The sequence below is a fragment of the Etheostoma cragini genome, chromosome 2 (genome assembly GCF_013103735.1).
Source record: "Etheostoma cragini isolate CJK2018 chromosome 2, CSU_Ecrag_1.0, whole genome shotgun sequence".
NCBI lineage: Eukaryota > Metazoa > Chordata > Actinopteri > Perciformes > Percidae > Etheostoma > Etheostoma cragini.
In genome coordinates, this window is record NC_048408.1 from 9699842 (window position 1) to 9719274 (window position 19433).

General features: G+C 41.2%; 1 protein-coding gene across 11 annotated transcripts in view; it reads right to left on the reverse strand.

The window, feature by feature from the left end:
- Positions 1 to 19433, reverse strand: part of fat1a (FAT atypical cadherin 1a) — a 74933-nt gene that overhangs the window by 12542 nt on the left and 42958 nt on the right. For all 11 annotated transcript variants that reach the window (XR_004658837.1, XR_004658838.1, XM_034888336.1 and 8 more), the window contains 10 exons: positions 16881 to 17156; positions 16408 to 16618; positions 11817 to 15890; positions 11009 to 11205; positions 10718 to 10871; positions 9331 to 9564; positions 6071 to 6457; positions 3536 to 3750; positions 1670 to 1807; positions 1330 to 1473 (listed from right to left, as the gene is read on the reverse strand). Coding sequence is in view for 9 of the 11 variants with exons in the window: in XM_034888336.1 (XP_034744227.1) it covers positions 1330 to 1473; positions 1670 to 1807; positions 3536 to 3750; positions 6071 to 6457; positions 9331 to 9564; positions 10718 to 10871; positions 11009 to 11205; positions 11817 to 15890; positions 16408 to 16618; positions 16881 to 17156 (6030 nt within the window). In the remaining 2 variants the exon portion in view is untranslated. The remainder of the gene's footprint in view (positions 1 to 1329; positions 1474 to 1669; positions 1808 to 3535; positions 3751 to 6070; positions 6458 to 9330; positions 9565 to 10717; positions 10872 to 11008; positions 11206 to 11816; positions 15891 to 16407; positions 16619 to 16880; positions 17157 to 19433) is intronic.

Consider the following 19433-nt stretch of genomic DNA (forward strand, 5'->3'; position numbering starts at 1 on the left):
CTCTCATTGCCAGACCTTCCTCCACAACGCTGCGGAGGACGGTCTGGCTAGTCCACACAGCATTCCGGGATGGGAGAAAAACATGCTCTGGTTTATTGGCATTTCTTTAAACCAATCACAATCGTCTTGGGCGGTGCTAAGCTCGGCATGGAGCAATGTTGCTGCTGCAAAATAGCCTCTGGAATTAACTTGTTTTGGTGGATCATGTGTACGTTCAAAAGTTGTTTTAGTCGTGCAACAGACTAACAGCAGTTAAGCATAGTCCTCATAAATCTACAGTAGTTTAAAATTACAACACAAATAAAGTGGAAGGTGACGGACATCTGGCCGAAATTAGGGGCATCCGGCGGAATTTCCAACTGCACCTGAACAATCACGTGATAATAATATGGATTTTGTACGCTTTAAAGATTAGAGTGGATGACTTAATCTTCTTCTATTGCTGCTGGTATTTATCGGTTGTGCGTGTCCAACGGCTGGTCCACCATACTTCTGATGAGTCCTAGTAAAAGGGACCATGTGTTTTCTTTGTTCTTTAGTGTTTGTGTCCCTGAATAGGCTTCAGATCTGCCTCAACTCTTTTTTATGTCCTGACTCTCAACTCACTTTTATTCTCAAAAAAAAAACTCTTGATATATCTTGCGATGGGTACAGTGTGTACACAGTGTGTTTCTTTCTTCTTCTGTTTTAGTGTGATTTTTGTGCCTAACTTTGATCAAGGAACCATAGAAAGTAAAATATAGCCAAAACAATGTTTATTCCTGAAGTGCTGGAGCTGTGTACAATGTGTGCGGTGTCTCCGCAAAGTATCTTTTAAATTGCTTTTTCAATTTTCTAAACAGACAGGGACATTGGAAACAAATCATCTTCCGTACTAACTTTGGAATCATTATCTTTTGATATCTCCTAAAACTGGAATACAGATGCATTTCATTCTTCTCAATTTCGCACATTTTCCCTTCAGTCCGACCAACCACCCATTTTCAGCTCTTTCTCTTGCACATTCCCACTCTTCATCACTCCTGCCTTGCAGCCTTTTCCTTCCATCCCTTATGTGAATTCTCATACTTAAGATGCAGCCTCTGTCTTTTAATTCCCCCCTCCATTCTCCCCTGTCCTTACCTCTGTTCTTGCTCCAACCTCCTACTTGCTTCTTGACATTCTAGTCGCACAGTCTCCCATTATTCCTCCTCCCTGTTAATCCCTCTCTCTGTGTCCACCGCAATGCCCCCTGCACATCCCCCTCTATTTCTCTCTTTCCATCTACCTCGTTCCCTTCCTCTCTACTTCTAATCAGCTCTCCATACTGACCCCTTTTCCCCCTCTCACCTGGATGATGAGGCTGTAGTTGGCCTGGGAGAAAAGCGGCGGGTTGTCATTGACGTCTGAGATGTCTATGTTGATCATGGCGCTGCTGGAAAGAGCGGGAAGGCCGTTGTCTGAGGCTACCACCATCAGAGTGTACCCTGAAGTCTGAGAAAAGCGGGGGAGAGAATCACCATACATGCAAAGCTGCTTTTGTAAGCAATTATAACGCAGTTGAGATCAGTAAACAAGCTTCCCTATTAAGCCTGACATGACTGATTGGATTCTGCACAAAGTGCAATTGGTTCCTCGGTGGATTAAACTCTGTATGTACAGTCAGCATTGTATCTGCTGTTTCTCTTACTCTCTCTCTGTCCAGCTGGCGAGCAACTCTCAGCTCCCCTCGGATAGGATCGATGGTGAAGGGGCTGCCTTGGTTACCGTCCACAATGGAGTACCGCACGTGATCGTAAGAAGGCCCGTCAAGATCCTCAGCCATCACCTTTGGATCAAATAAACAATGAAAATAACTATCACTCAACAATTTCCCTTCGGGGATCAATAAAGTGTTTCTAATTGTGATTCTGATGTTCAAATGACAATTTAACGCCTGTGCTTATTATATGTTAACACGTGTAAAGGCTATAAAAATCTGTTTTCTCAAGGTTCTTACTTTAACCTACAATTATCTGCCTCATTTAGAAGAAGAAAGTGATATGTTCTTTTGATTTTTAAAGTGCATGGCCCTCCGTGCACCAATCAGGATGGGATTGATCACTGTGGATGGAGTGTTGAAAACCACACAAACACATTTCTGATGAAACAAATTTTGAGCATTTAGCTCCTAAAACATAGTAACTAAGAATGTATTTTTTATTTTTCTTTGTTGTTTATTTATGAACATTATTGTTGGAGAGAAATACATTGGGTTCAAAAAGTTTTCAGGAGCTTTAAAGCACTATTGTTCAGCTGAGACCATTTCTCGATTAATCAATGAGTTGATCGACAGTAAATAATCAGCAACTATTTTGATTATGGATTACTTGATTGAGTGATTTTTCTAGCAAATTGACAAATATTTTCTTGTTCCAGTTTTTTCCTATATCTCAAATGTTCTGTTTGTCAAACAAAATGAGACATCTGAAGACGCCACCTTGTACTCTGAGAAAATAATATTATACTATTTATCTGTTCTCATTTAGCATCCTAGTTTCCTGAGGGCAGAAGCTCTGGCCCGGTGTATCGGGTACCTTCTCCCCGACCTCAACATGGTGAAAAGGCTGTTACCCGGGTGGTCTGGATCTTTAATACTTTTTTCTGGTTTTTCCCCTGATGTGAATGTCCTTCTGGTGTGGTAAGGTACCACATACTGAATGTTCAGCTGAACTCACCACTAATTACTATTGTCTTTAAGTAAAGCAAAAACTATGTCTTATCCAATTACTCAATTAATTGATGTAATAATCGGTAGAAGACTTGAAAACCAAAATAATCTAAAGCTGCAGCCCTAGAAGCATACAACCTATCTTTTATCCCGAGCACCCTATTCTAAAAAACACAGAGCACACACACACTCTTAAAACCCACCAACCATCACTTATTGAAAGGGATCCTCAGGGAGATTTAGCAGACAGTGAAGATTTACAAGTATGAGACAACGACAGGTATTAGAATCTAATTTTCTGATGGATAATTTATATTCAGGTACATTAGACACACAGATAAATGGCCACAAGCAGAGGTTCTTAATTAGGGGAAGGCGGAGAGCTGGGCTGCGGGGGTGGACAGAAATAGATGGAGAGAAACATTTTACATGCAAAAGGTAGAGAAAGCCTTATCTAGGATAGGGGCTTAATGAGTCAAATGCCTTTCAATTAAACTGTTTGAGCATGTGTGTCAGATAATGCATGAGAACAGGGGTGCAGTGAGCATGAAGAGCATCGGCCCTAATTTAGCTGTTCCGCCAGATGGTGATTTGCCACAGGTGCAGATATGAGATAGTCTATGCAGTGAGTGATGGGAAGAGAGGAAAAAAGGCTGGAAGGGAGAAATAAACGATGATAGGGTGAACAAACTGACAGATCTAAATAGAGGAAGAAGCACAGAGAGAGATGGAAAATGTCTTCCACCTAGCAAGCAGTTTTACAGAAATTATGGGTTACTGCCACACAACAAGCAACTATTGCATTCAAACCTGTCCCTGAATATAGCATAGCGTGTGTGTTCTTACCGCCAACACAGTCTTCCCCAGCTCGGTGTCCTCGCTGACAACAGCTGTGTAGATGTCCTGACTGAAGACAGGTCTGTTGTCGTTGACATCAGTCAGGTTGATGTTCACAGTGGCCATGTCGCTGAGCGGTGGCGAGCCACCATCTGTAGCCTCTAAGGTGATGTAGTATTCATGGGAGACCTCGTAGTCCAACGCCTCAATCACAAAGATGTCCCCTGAGGACAATGAGACAGCAGAACGTCAGAGAGGGAGAGCTGCTGTCATGTCACAAGAATTCAAACTTCAATACTACATGTTATTTAAATATTTCAAAAAAAAGAAAAAGAAATCCCTATGATACCACAGTGCGCCAAATAACATAAATCATTTTGAGGACAAACACTTTGCTTCAAACTTTTTTTTTTTACTGGGAATCATTTTCTGCTGCCAAAACTTTTGTCAACCGGTTTGTGACAAAGGGACCCCCTTGAAAATGAGATGCTACATCTCAAGGCATTTATCCTAATAAACTAATTTTGAAATTCAAAAGCTTTGCTTGGCTCAGCTGCCATAACTGGCATCGCAACAACAGAAAGGTATCCTAGTTTCTTTGGTGTTGTGTTCAGATGTGTACAGTTCAGCCGGAAATTCAAGTGAAATTCAGTTATGGTTGAACAATGTTTGCAGTTGAATTTGAAAATGGTTTGTAAATATTTACAGGCAAGATAAGGTGTTTGGGATTGCTAAATGATACTGCAATGTTTTGGGTTGTTTGTCCCCGTGGCAATTTAAGACAGGAATGCAGACTGTGTAGACTCAACAACAATTAGACGGCATGGGCGATGAAGCTCTTAATGTTTAACTCCCTGTTCTTTGTGGATTGTTTTGTTAACAAAATGCCTTGCATTGTGTGTGACATTGAAGCACAACAAACCTGATGAACATGTTTTCTTCCTCCAGAAAATCTGGCAAAAAGCGGATTTTTGTTCATATCTTAGTTGCGCATTGTTTTCCTTCATGTTTGCTTGCCTTGCTAGCAGTCTTCTTCTTCATTACTTTTGTTTGCCCATTACTATGCTTCTTTGCACGCTGCTGACAATTATTGATCAGTGCAATGGGGAACCTGAGCAGGAATGGGCTTCCTTATGTGCGTGCACCGTGTACACCACATAAAGAAAACAGGAACCCTCTCGTAAAAAACATTGCTCCACATTGCTACCAGTGGTCAAAGACTGCACAACGTACCTTTAACCCCTGTGGTGACACTAAAAATATAATGTGAACTTATCAAAGTTTTTTTTCATTAAATTCAATATTTTTTTGGAAGTAATCAGGGGTTTTTCATCATAGAGGAAGTTTTAGCCAGTACCAAAGCAAAATCAGTGCCAAAATGATAAAGAATTTGAGACAAAAAAGGAATAGAAATTCTTAATTGCAGTTAACCAAATACCCTTTTGAGCAAGCAGAACATAAACTGGCTTTATTAACTCGGTAAATGCAATGACACAAATAATTTGCGTTGACGCGTCACATCTAAAAACTTACATGGCTGCCTCTAACAACAGCGCAAGCATGGATTCCTCGCAAAAAGGATCCCGCACGGTCTTGTGTGAGTGTGAGAGTATTTTACTTGTAATGCCAACAACAACGTGGTAGTCTGTAGACTTTGTAAAATTAACCCTGAGTCAGGATGACAGCAGCAAAATAACAGTTCCGCTCAACTATGTCTCTCCAGCTTCCCCCGTAGCACCCGCGTGTACAGTGTGTCCTGCACTGACTTGAGTGTGAGGTAAACTGCGCTGTGTCTCCCCATCTGTAGCACTGTCTTCGATAATTGCGCAACCAGGCCAGATTGTTTCAGATATCTCACTTGTCCTTTATAAAGTCAGTTATAACGGCCCACATGTTAAAAAATTGTCCGGTTTAAGTCGGGCTCATAAGTCAATTAGAAAGGAGAGAGAAAAAATTAAAATATTCCTCCTGAAAGTGACTTGAAATTTTAATTTGTTTTAGTGTTGGATTTATTTGATACATCATCTCAAGTTCATACTGGAACAGTGCAGTGTTAAACCTTATTGAAATTTATTTTGTGTAAATTGTTTAATTGAGCAATGGGAAAATAATTGCTAATTGAAAAAAATGATCACTAGATCAATCGTTTAAAGGCAGACAGGCCTATGTGGAACTCTGCCCAGATGATTTTACCTGTAGTATTTAAATATTATTATTCTTTTTTAAGCAGTTTTGTTAACTGGGGTGTCATTTACTTAAGCAAAATAGCCAGTTCTGTTTATCAAATTGTCAAAAATGACAAGCACATGCATTGATTTCTCAAATAAGGTAACACAGACTCATTGCCTTTACTGTGAGCAAACCGATCATGCTTGCTGTCTTGCGTAGTCACCCCCCAAAGATTCTTTAAGAGTCAAGAAACACCTTGCAGTAATATTAAAGTTTTTGTTACACCATCAATAGGGAGAAAGCTAAGAACACATTAAAAGCTGACTCAGAAGAATATAAAAAAGAAAAAGTAATCTATTTCATGCTACCACATACCAGTGCGGGGGTCCACACTGAACATGCCATGCTCATTCCCACTGATGATGCTGTAAGAGATTTCTCCGTTAGCCTCCATGTCCCGGCTGGCGGCCTGCACTCTGAGCACCTGTGTGCCCACCGCCACATCCTCAGACAGCGTAGCCGTGTATTCGCGGTGCTCAAACACCGGGGGATTGTCGTTGATGTCCAAGACAGAGATTACCACCTGGCAAAGCGAGGAGAGCCGCGGAGAGCCTTGGTCACTGGCGCGGGCCTTCAGCTCGTATGTCGACTGCACCTCGCGGTCTAGGGGGCGTTCCAGGCTAATAACACCTGTGTGCTCGTCAATTGAGAAAAATCCATCAGCAGAATCGCCCAATGAGTAGAGGATGTCGCTGTTAAGACCTGGGATGACAGAAAAAAGGACAATTCATGTTTTGTTTTTGATTTTACATTGTGAATCCTATTTTTGACAATCACACTTGTTTGTTAACAAGCGATACCTCTCAGTTTACACCCGGTCCCTGTCCCCACATTGCAGCGATTAAACTGCTAAGTAAAATTATATCTTCACCAATGATAAATAGCCACATCAACAGAAATAAACTGGTAAGTACAGGGCGTAACAAGCACATTGATTCTTATATTGATGTATTGATTTTTGAATGATTAAAACCGTCGCCCTCCATTCTCATTCTGACACATTCATCTTTCACACAGCCTCTGAAAAACAGGAGCTGTAAACGTCTAATCCATGCCATCCTCATAACTCATGTCCTCCCACTAGCAAGACGCTCCCAGCAACGAGACAGAGACAGATCACAATAATAATCATAATGCCTTTCTGCAGGTGGCCCCCATTTGGAATACGCTATTATATTCCCATTTATCAGGGAAGTGCCCCCGTCTTCCGTGGATGTCATTATCGTGCTGGAGAGACTACCACGGGGAGCCCTGCTTGTGTGGTTTCCCAACACTTTTATCTGGTCTGATCGTCCTTGAGACAACTGCTTATTGGTAGTTAAGTGATCCGTGCTGAATCTCGATTGGCCACATTGAATGCATACAAGTATGTTTATGATTGTATGTCCATCTCAGTCCCATGACTGGATTGTTTAATATTAAGGTACATATGGAATGAGTTGATGATTCTGCAACTTATTTGCCACATATCATAGTAGATAAACTAAAGTCAATATCTTGGTTGAATAAAAAACTTTGAGCTGTCAAAACAGTTTTTTTTTAATTTATTGTATATACAAAGCAAATAAGTTATTAATATTGAATGATCAGCGAATTAATAATAAAAAAATCTTAGTTGCAGCCCTTAAAGACACTGTTCAGCACCTTTATTCATGTTAATCTCTAAAATATTGCTAAAAACAAACATGCTAACTGCACACTGATCTTTTAAGCAACACCGACCAATTTTATTTTGAAGACAGCTGGCACTTTAAGACGTCTTTCTCTACAGTATTGAAGCCAAGATTGTCAGGAACATATATAATCTGGTGAAGCACCACAGTGGACAAAGCAGAAAATGATTAAATTCCTTCTCTACAGGAGGGACACTTGGGTCCAGGCAGTGTGATAAAGGATAAAGCAGAATCATAGAAGGAATGTGTATACGCATAACTTTAGTTTATCATGGATCAAGGCCACCAGTCTGGATATGTGTGTCTGTCTGGTTCAAAACCTTCCCGCACTGATAAGTGCTGCCTTTTCCGAGATTGTAACAGCAGGCTGAATTGGGAGCCGCAATGTGGTTAAGTATCAAACTTCTTCCAGCCAAATGGTCAGCCAAATCATTGATGCAGTGGCACACAGCAGCCAGGGCCAAGAACAAATCCTCACAGAGATATGCAGAGACAAATATTGATGGAGGATGAAGCGACTCTTTTCTCTTAGGAAGAGGGTTACATTATGTTTCACAATTTCATGGTTGCCTGCTAAGACAGTTGACTGAAACCTGAGTGAACTGGGTCAAAGCTAACATCTAATTTGTCTTGTACACTCTACATGTTGCTTGGGATCTGCCAGTTCTAAATCAAAAAATACTAGATAGACCCACAAAAAAGAACTCTCACATGCTTGGATACCCACACATGTGAGAGAAATACTAATCAAATCCCCCTCTGCTTCAGAAAGTGTAACTCTAAATAATTATTGCCCCTGGCTACACTGCAGGAAGCACCTTTTTTTCTCCACCCCTCCTTCAACTACCCTTATCCTTGATATTCAAAATGAAGCAAATTGTGTGCCAGCAAAGCCTCAGGGAAGAAACGTCTTAATACCAGCGCTTTCCTTTCACCATTTTAAGTTTCTCTCTGAGGGATCCAATTCTAGTATCCCTTTCCTACTGTCAAGCTGTCAGTCCACCCAAAACACAGGACTGAAAAAAGAAATAGAAGGCGTTGATTCATTGACAGTGAACAGGCCAGAATGGTCTGTGCTCCACTAAACTAAAGGTCTAGTCTGGAACAGCAGGTCCAACAGTTTCTTGGATAAAGTCTCAAGGAGCCTAAATGGCTGTTTAACGGCATGGTTTAAGTTCTTAGTCTTATCCACATGTGAGCCTATCAGATGGTGGCTATGCTTGATGAAAGGTGAAGACGCCGGAGATGAATATGTGGCCCTGTGGCTTTGCACCAGGCGAGTAGAAAATTGCAATCAGCTCTTTTGAGAATTCAGCTTGAAGAGAGAGGACTTTCATTAGAGCGTAATGGAGCTTTTAATTTAAGAGGTTGATCATTCATGTAATTCCACATTTGTTATCCCTCCCTCTTGCCATTTAGAGTAATGCAGTTGCATAAAGGAAAGATAATAACCCGTGCATTGTGGGTCAGCATTTAGCCAAGATGCATATGCATGCTGTCTATTATATTTTTGAATCACATGTGCTTTTTGATTTCATTGACCGTAAGTAATGTTTTTTCTGGCATTTAAGCATGATGTATCGGCACTTGTGAGGAGCAAGAGCTTTCAAAGGTTTATCTAAAATAGTTTTAATATTAAAAGCCTGCTTATATTTTCTACTGTCTGAAATCAAGGACCCATTGTCTAAACAAAGTACAAAGTATTTTGAGTATAATAATTCTGTTCCCATTATCATTGTAAGCTCCACAATGCTGTGAGATGACAGACAGCTTGTCAAGCTTAGCGACAGAGCATAAGAAGGCAGGGCTTAGCGAACGTTATAGTAGGTAACAGGTTCACTTTCCATTTTGTACATTCGATTTTTCAGGTATTGGACCAATATTGTGTCTGAATAAACTCACCATTATCAATATCGTTTGCCAGCAGTTTTGCCACATAAGTGCCCATCTCGGTGTTCTCGAAGACAGTAATGGTGTAGGGATCGGACAAGAACTGAGGCGGGTTGTCATTGACGTCTTCAACAGTGATGTGGACGTCAGCCTCGCAGTACCGTCCTCCTCCGTCCACTGCCCGCACTTTGAACTTGTGCTTGTTCTGCTCCTCTCGGTCTAGGGGCTGTGAAGTCTTCAACTTCCCTGAAGGTGGGACAGAAGACATTTGAGCAAAATGCGCACAAATAAAGACTTACACTCTTTGAGGAGTAGAAAGAAGTAATTTGCTTTTTAAAGAACATACAATAGAAAAAACAGTACAGACGAATGTAAAATTTGTGTAAGCAATGAATCTGACGATTGAATATAAGACAAACCATGTTTATGCTAAAGCACTGTAACCCCTTTGTCTGCTGTCTCCTAACCAAGTAAAAAAAAAATCCAAACAAATGATGGCTTTCGGGGGAGAGAAGAGGGGTATAAATAAGTAATTGAAGCGCGAGAAGAGGGAAAAAATGGCAAAGAGAGTAGAGGGATGAAGGAAACCATCAGAATTGGCAGCTGAGAGCAGCTTGGAAGTACCCTGGGATGTGAGGCAGCCAGCATTACCACAACCTCTCTGGAAAACTCCAGAGCCTCTTGGCGGTCCTCATCTGCAATAATCCTACTTGTCTGCACTGAAGAAAAAAAACATCCCCTCTCCATAACAGTAGCACTGCTGCTAGAAACTCAGTAGTAAGAGTTGCCAAAAGACAGCTGGATGATATTGTTGCCTTGGTGTCAGTCTCTCAGCATTTCAAACATGACAATTGACGTTTTTACATTATTTGGGGATTGTATGCAGCAGCAGAAATATTGTATAGCTGTTTAAATCTACTGGCTTAGTATACTTCGTACTTCCGTGCTTTACTTTTGCATTTTCTTTTAAAAACAGGTTTGTGGTGATTAACTGGCATTGTTTTTCTTCTTTTTTCTTTCTTTTTTTTTATCCTAGGAGCCAGATGGAATCTCTGATTTAGAGGGTCTCCTAGAAGAAATAATTTGCAGGCAGGAGAAGTATAGCACTCATAAATTCAATTTACGTGTTCAACTCTGGATTTTAGTGCCACTGTGGGTTTTTTTCATCTGCCCCGTGGGGAAATGTTCTTGGCTATTTTAATAATGAATAAGTAAATAACAACTGGGCACAAGAAAACACGCTTGCCTCTTCTATTGCTGGTAATGATTCACACACACACACACACACACACACACACACACACACACACACACACAAACCCAAACAACACACAAAAGAAAAAAACAATTTTTGCAGAGGGATCACCATTCTCAAATTGTTAGATACGCAGATACACACCTGTATCAGAGTCAATGATGAACAATTCCGATCCAACTCCCTGGAGCTCATAAGAGATTTGGGCGTTTGAGCGGATATCGGCATCCGTTGCAGAGACCTGTAAAATGAGCCTGCCGGCAGGGGAGTCCTCTGGGACACTCTCACTGTACAGGGACTGGGGGACAGATGAATAAGAGGAAAATGGAAGAGGGAAATAAATGATAGTGAATACCAGCAAGAAAAGGGCACAACAAATGCAAACGAAGTGCTGAAATGACAACACAATTGAGAAAATAGAAAAATGGAATTTACCTTTTGGCATACAGGGCTGTTGTCGTTGGCATCCAGCACCTTGACCTCTACAACGGCTTTGGCAGTAAAGATGCCATCACTGGCAGTAATGTTAAGGAGATAATTGTCCTTCTCTTCACGGTCCAAGGGCTTCCTGACAGAGACCTTCCATTCATTCTGAATGTGTTCGATGGCAAATTGGCCAAGTGGGTCCCCTCCTGTTGGTGTTAAAAAGAAATATAGCACTTCAGGATGATCAACAACTCAGAGGCAGCAAAGCAGCAGAATTCATTAGAAAACACAAGGATACAGGTCTGTCCATCAATAATTACTGAAATTATCTTCACAAAGCAAACTCTTATTTCTAAATCAAATATGTTTGGTACACAAGCAATCCCGCAAACCAAGAAACAACAGAAAATGTAGATGAATTAATGCTGCATTCAGATTCCTTTTGATATTCCCAGACTAGTTCATTACACTTGCTAATCAGCGCCAGAGGAAGTATTCCCTCCCAGTCTATTTACAAACATTATTCAGATATACAGTATATATTATTAATATTATTATATTTATTTCTGTATTATAATGACCTTTAATACTTGCCTTGAGCTTTGGCAGATTAGGCGATAACTCAAGACTCCTAACAGATAATAGGACTGTGTGATGTTTCAAAGATGAGATATTATCATCATATTAAGTGGCATAAACGGATAATCCCCCCTTAACTGTGTTGATGAAAAACTGTTACACAAAGGAGTAGGGTGTAAACTGTCTCGGCTTAGTTATAATATTTATAATAATAATAATAATAATAATAAATGCCCACCTGTGATAAAGTAGTTCACTTGTTTATTGATGTCCTCAGAATCATCATCTGTAGTGCTGAGTATAGCGATGACTCCGCTGGGAGGAGGGTCATCTTCGCTGACTGTGCCTTTGTAGATCTCTGCAGTAAAGCGGGGCGGGTTGTCGTTCACGTCAGCAACAGTAACCTCCACTCTGGTGCCATTAACGTGTTGGACTTTGTCGCCTTGGTCTGTGGCTAGGACGGCAATTGTGTATTTGTTCATCTTTTCACGGTCTAGTTCTTTTAAGGTGGTCACCCATCCAGTTTCACTATTAATAGCAAACAGCTCGGAGATCTCCTGCGAGTTCTGCTTGGGGTCCAGGCTGTAAACGACATGACCGTTGGTTCCAGAGTCTTGGTCGGTGGCTTTGACTTGGATCACTTGAGCTCCACTTGGAAGGTTTTCCACAATGACAGCCTCGTAAGGGTGTGACTCAAAGACAGGTTTGTTGTCATTAAGGTCCTTCACTTGGATGTTAACATTTACAGACGTCACTATGTCATAGTTCTCATGTTTGGTTTGGGAAAGCAGCGTGAGTTGGTACCATTTGGTTGTCTCATGGTCAAGGCTTTTCTGAAGCTTTAAGGTTCCACTGTCTCTGTCTACAACAAAAACCTCATCTTCGTTGCTCTCAGGAGTGTTGCCCTTCACAAGGCTGTAAACGACTGGTTGCTCACTCTCAGCCTGAATTACATCAATCTCTGTGCCAATGGGAAGGTCTTCGGCAATTGTGTAGCGGTAATGTGGTTCAGCAAATTTGGGAATTGGTGTCTCTGGTACAACAATCCTGATGTATACCTGTACAACAGAATGTTTGGGTGGATTTCCAGTATCCTTTGCCCTCACAAAAAATGCATAGAACTCATTTTCAAGTCCAATGAGACTCTCTTTGGTTGTAATGACTCCAGAGGTTGCGTGGATTTCAAAGTTCTCCACCACATTTTCAACATCCGCTTCAATTGAATACTCAATGTCAGCATTGCTTCCCTCATCCATGTCTGAAGCAGCTATTTTAACCACAGAGGTTCCCCTTGGGACATCTGATGCAATAGTGGCTTTGTACTCAGCTGCCCTGAATTGTGGGGCATTGTCATTAACATCTGTGAGAATGACATTCACTATAGAAAAGCCTACTTTTCCACCGCCGTCTTTAGCTATGAGAGAAATGGGAATAACCTTTTCAACTGTAATTTCACGATCAAGGCTTTCAAGAGTGAAAATCTCTCCATTTTCATTGACAGAAAATTTGTCTTTTGCAAAGTCATTCACAATCTGGTATGTTATTTGCCCAAAAATGCCTTCGTCATCATCTGTTGCCTTTGCTTCCGCTACCAAGGTACCAATAGGTGAGTTTTCAACAAGCTCTACCACATAGTCCACCTGAGAGAAAGTGGGGTTGTGGAAGTTGGCGCCAGTAACTGTTACCATAACAAGGGCTGAGCTTCTGAATACACCGTCTGATACTGATACATTGAGGTTGTAAAGAGGCTGCATCTGTGGCCGACGGTGGTTGGAAATGGCAATGGCGCCTGTTTGTTTGTTGATGGAAAAGTTCTGATCCTCATTGCCGGATATAATGGAGAACTCCAACGTATCGGAGTCTGAGCTATCAGCATCAGATGCCTGGACTTGGGTGATAAAGTGTCCACGTGGGGCCAACTCGCTAATAGTAGTTTTGTAAGTGTGCTCTGTAAATATTGGAGCATTGTCATTCAGGTCGGTAACATCTATCGTCACAATTACATCACTTGATAGGGCTGGAACTCCTCCGTCCACAACACGGACCCTCAACTTGTGCTGCTGGATTTCCTCATGATCAAGAACTTGGGCTGTAGAGATTGTTCCTGTGTGACGGTCAATAGTGAAATAATCTGAACTCTTCCCCTTTTCCTCAACCAGCTGAAAGAATACTTCTTGGTTATTACCAGTATCAGGATCTTTGGCATCAACTTGCAAAATGGATGTACCAATGACAGAGGCCTCTGAAATATTGGCATAGTACGTCTTCGACAGGAACACAGGGGCATTGTCATTTACATCTTCCAATATGATATCAACAAACACTTCAGAGTGAGCTCCAGTCAGAGAATCTGTGGCTCTTACATTTAATTTATAGGCAGGGTGTGTCTCAAAGTCCAGAGGCTGAATCACATGAATAACACCTGTGTTGAAATCAATTGAGAACTGTTTGAAAGGATCTCCCTCAGAGATGGTGTACACAATGCGAGGGCCTTCAGAATCATTTGCCTGTACGTGAACAACAGGTGTGTGTAAGGGAATGTTTTCAGGGATTTCAATGCTGTAAAAGGGCTTCTCAAACACAGGCATTGCTTTGTTCACCACTGTTATTGGCACTTCTACTTCTGTTGTTAATGCTACCTCTCCATTATCCTTTGCCATAACAACAACAACAAAGTCTGTGTCAAGTGAATCCTTTTCAAATTTCTTTTTGAGGGAGATTTCACCAGAGGTACTTATTTGAAAGTGCTCCTGGTGTTCCTTCAGGTGATAATGGATTTCTGCATTCGGGCCCATGTCTTTGTCCACTGCTGTGACTTGTCGGATGACCTGGCCTTCCTCCGCGTCCATCTGGACCAGGGCATGATAGGGAAGGTTCACAAACATGGGTTTATTGTCATTTACATCTTCCACTGTCACAGTTACAATAACGTGAGCCCCATCTTCTGATTTGTCCTCTCTGGTAACCTCAACAACTATATCAAATGTGTCCTGTGCCTCACGATCAAATGGAATCCCAGTGGTTGAGATTACTCCAGACGTGCGGCTGATTTCAAATCTTCTGTCAGGGTTCAAAATTTTGTAAAACAAGGGCTCGTTCACCTGGTTCCCAACAGCAGCAATGACAGCTAGTGTTTTTTTCTCAGAAAGGTTTTCTTGGATCTGGGCTTTGTAGGACTCCCTTGTAAACTTCATCTTACTCTCCTTGTTTTCCTTAACATTTATTTTTACTGTAGCAACAGTAGCAAATCTACCATCAGAAACCCTGACCTTTAATTCATATCTGCTCCTGAGCTGTGTGACATTCTGAATAGAAATTATGCCTACAATTGGATCAATTTTAAATTTATCACCAATATTTCCCTCGGAGATGGAGAAGATTAGTTTGGAGTTAGGCCTTGAGTCTGAGTCTGTAGCATTGACTTTGATGACTTCTACCCCTTTGTAAGTTGGCACTATGACAGTTGTCTCATAGAGTTCTTGGCTAAAAACTGGTGGACAGTCATTGACATCAACTACTTCAATGGTCACGTTGGCTGGCGTCTCTGCAAATAGCCGTGGCATTCCCAGATCATGGACCTGGACTGTGAAGCGGAAAACACTCCTCTGTTCATAATCCAAAGCTGCTGTGATTCTTATTGCTCCGGTGCTTGAGTCAATGGCAAAATAGTTATGTGCATACGGTTCGACAATTTGGTAGATGAGCATGGCATTCTGGTCGCAATCAGCATCAGAGGCGCGAATGACAAAAGGAGTGTTTTCATGGGTAAGAACAACACTATTGATTGGGGCTGACTCGCTGATTACTCCTTTGAATTCCCTCTGTAGAAAGATTGGAGTATTGTCATTTTCATCCTTGAGATGAATCAGTAGAGTTGCATTGCTGGCAAGTCCCGCCATGTTTGTGCCCTGTATGATGAGCTTGTATTGAGAGGTGGTCTCATAGTCTATAGCTTTCTGGGTCACAACCACTCCTGAGTGAGGGTTTATATCAAATGCATTGTTGATGTTGCCACCTTTTATTTGATAGAAAACAGATGAATGGCTGTCGCCTGTGACCAAGCTCACAAAACTTCCTGGGTGGACTGATTCACTGACTTCTGCAGAGAATTCTTTTTCGGTGAATCTGGGGGCTGCATTGTCAGAAACTGTTACCATAATGTTTACATTGGCTGTGGTTGAGAGTGATGGTATTCCATTATCAGATGCTTTGATGATCAAATCAAACAGGGTCTTGCTGCTGCGATCAAGCTCTTTGGCTACTGTAATTGTCCCAAGAACAGGGTCAATGGCAAATGAGTTTGCAACATTTCCTGTAAGAAATAGACAATAAAAGAAGAATATATCAATGTGGCGGTACTATCTGTTGTACCAGGAAGATGTGGTTGATAAGCATTTGCAATGTCAGAAATGCTAAGTCATTCTAAACCATCAGTTTCACTAAAACAAATCAAGCAACAATTCAATTACACAAAGTCATTTCAGCGATGTCAAATATGCATGTCTTTATACAAAAAAGCCAAAACCCATGTTTCTTGTTCTCATAGAACAGCATATTGTAGGAGAAAATCATCTTGGGAAATTCTGAAGGGGGATCTACCCATCTCCTACGTAACCTCTAGAAAAAGTCTTCAATATTCTCCTACTCCTTGTAAAGTCTTCCATTCATAATCAAGATCCAGTGGGCAGCAGGACTCAATATGACTCATGCATTTTTACGAGCTGATTTCATTTGCATTCATTTACAATGAAAGCTTTCTGCTATGAGAAAAAAAACTAAGAAAATTGTGCTCCAAGATAATGGCACAGCAACCTTTTTTGTGCATTTACCTGATTCAATGCTGTAGACCATGTCTGCGTTATAGCCCTTGTCTTTGTCAAGAGCTGTGACCTGAAGCACAGCCGAGCCTATGGCTGCAGATTCAAACACACGGCCAGAGTAAGGTGTGCCTATAAACCAGGGCGCATTGTCATTAGTGTCATCCACATTGACAATAACACGCACAAGGTTCCTCTTTACTGGGATGTCCTGGTCTCGGACCTAGAGAAGTGAAATTTAGAAAGAGACAGAGGACGGAGGAGGGAAGAAGAAAAGGAAGACAAAGAGTGTTAGAGCCCTCGATAATTCATACATCAATAGTAACATAAAACAGAAAATTATTCATATTTTGAACCCCACCCCCAAAAAAAAGCTTAACGGATGTTTAATTTTTCCAATGAAGCAAACATTTCTAAAATAAACTCCATTAAACCATTGTAATTTATCAAGCTACTGTTAATTGTCAGTGTTCATTGATTCATACCATGACGGTGAGGATGTGACGATGCATGGTCTCATGATCCAGTCGCTCAGCGGTGTACAGCGTGCCAGTTCCTGGGTCTAGTCTGAACTTCCTCAGGCTGAAGGGATCAGTGCTGCTCAGGAGAGTAAAGGTCAGTTTGTTCTTCTCATCTCTGTCCACGGCACTGATCTGCAGAACCTCAGTCCCTGCTGGTTTGTCTTCGGGGACATTAACCTCATACACCTCCTGAGAGAACTGTGGCCGGTGGTTGTTGGTGTCAATTACACGGATAAGCACCTGTAGGAGAAAAAAACATCGTGGAGAATATACATTTTTAACCCCGGACTTACATTATGTCCCAAATCATGAAAGTGAAAATACTTTTGAGGATAATATCTGAGTCTAATTTGGTCATTCTGTCCTTCAGATGGCCATGTTTCAGAGGATAACTGGATGCTTCTATCAGTCGAAACAATTCAAATGTTACAAGTTACTGTTGAACATTTATTTGATGAAAAGCACGAGCAGGGTGATTCTGAAGCAGTGGTCCCCAAACTGGATTAAGTTTCTGTAAGGGTTACAGTTTGTGTTAGGATTATGTGTAAAAACATATATTACAAACTCCTAAAAAACAATAATAACCAGAAAACTAGTGTGAGTATAAATTTACACATACACATTTAACTTTAAGTCCTCTCAAGCTCTTCAGTAATGTGCAGCGTTATGTCGATATAGACCAAATCGATACATACATCTGATGGCAAAAGCAACATTTTAACTGAAGTGCAACGTGATGCTGCCAACAGCGAAAACAAGAAATCAATGCTGAAAAACCACAATGCATCTAAATGAACTGTGAGCTACGTAGAGGAGTGGGTTATTACATTGACAGTACATATGTAATCAACCATTCAATAGGGAGTTGCCAACTGGGATAGAAAGACGATCCATGGATTGTATATATATATATATATATATATATATATATATATATATATATATATATATATATATATATATATATATATATATATATATATTCAGAAATCAGAAATATTCTATATACAATATTCTGCTTATGTTTTCAAAAACAACCGTTCAGAATCAAATCCATGAAACCAATCTCTACACATGTGCGTCCTGCTCTGGACAGCAAAAAGTGCAGTTGCTGTGTTTTTTGCCACACACACAACAAAGAATTTAACATCCCCTAACTGTAAAATTCCACTGGGAGCATGTTTTATCAACACCAGCCACTCGTCTAGTGGACTTCCGACAGAGGATTATGGAGAGCTGCTGGAATGCCATCTCTGCTTCCCAGACCAGCAAGGGGCTTCTACCATTGCCAAACATGAGAAACAAAGGGATCAGCATAGATTAGACACCTGAATTCCAAACACCAGGGGGTGATGTCCCGCAAGGAAAAAAAGGCAAAGCCGAGCTGTTTTGTGCAGCAACAGTGAAGGGGACTATAGTCAGAAAAGTTCTGACCAGCTGACAGGTCACTAGCTGACCAGGATTTGTCAGATCTCTGGTCAATACAAATGCCCACTGTTGTTTTTAGTCATAATACTGTTTGTTTCGCCTATATCAGAGACAAATATAGACTCAACCTGACAGCACTGATAACATTTACAATCTGCTGTGTGCTGTGATGTTGGCAATGCTGCTGAAGCTCACAGATGTCATCTTGCAGGGGGAGTGTTGGGCTGCATGCTGTCTGTCAGTGCTTAAAAAAACTGGCTGTTTGCCACCAGTCATGTGTCATGAGCAACCCATGTTGCACTGCTAATCAGGATGCGTAATGTAAAATACATATAATTTCCTAATGTGGAATTTACCCTGAAACAGCGTATGAAATGGGGCCTCTAGCATATGTTGCACCCTCAGCGGGCTGACAAGCTATCTCATTCCAAGCATGTCTTTTCATGTCATGCCAGACATCATATAGCACTACATCCGCAATGTCTCACAATACATCTTTCACACACACAGATGCATATGCATGCACCCACACACACAGGCTCATACAATTTGCACTTCCACACATGCATCCACACAAAGAGGCTGTCCAATGTGTCTCAATCTGGCCAGGGTCAGATAACACGTCTTGTGAATAGTGAGGAAGGTGGCAAGAGCTGATAGTGCTGTCAAGAAGCAGAAAGGAATGGAACCTGGTCAGTAGTATCCACATCTATTCACAATGTACTATTTCAGATGGTTTAGAAAGTACACAAAGGGCTATTCAGCCTCTATATGCACACAAACTCGGTTGTTCCTTTTGCAAGCAGGCTCTACAACACTTCAAAGGAACTTTGCCCCCAAACATCACAAAGCAGCATGATCCAGCCTGACTGCAGCAGAAATGCTGGTGTAGAAGAAAACTCTGTAGTCTTTGTATATGGCTTCCTGTGGGAAATCTGAAGAGGAACAAGATTGAGACTGAGACACAGATGTGACAGATGGAGATACGAAAGACAAAAAAGTGCTAAAAAAGTGCTGTAAGGGTGAGATGGGAGATGAGTATGAAAGTGACGGTGAAAAAAAACAAAAGAAAGCTCAGGGATATGGTCA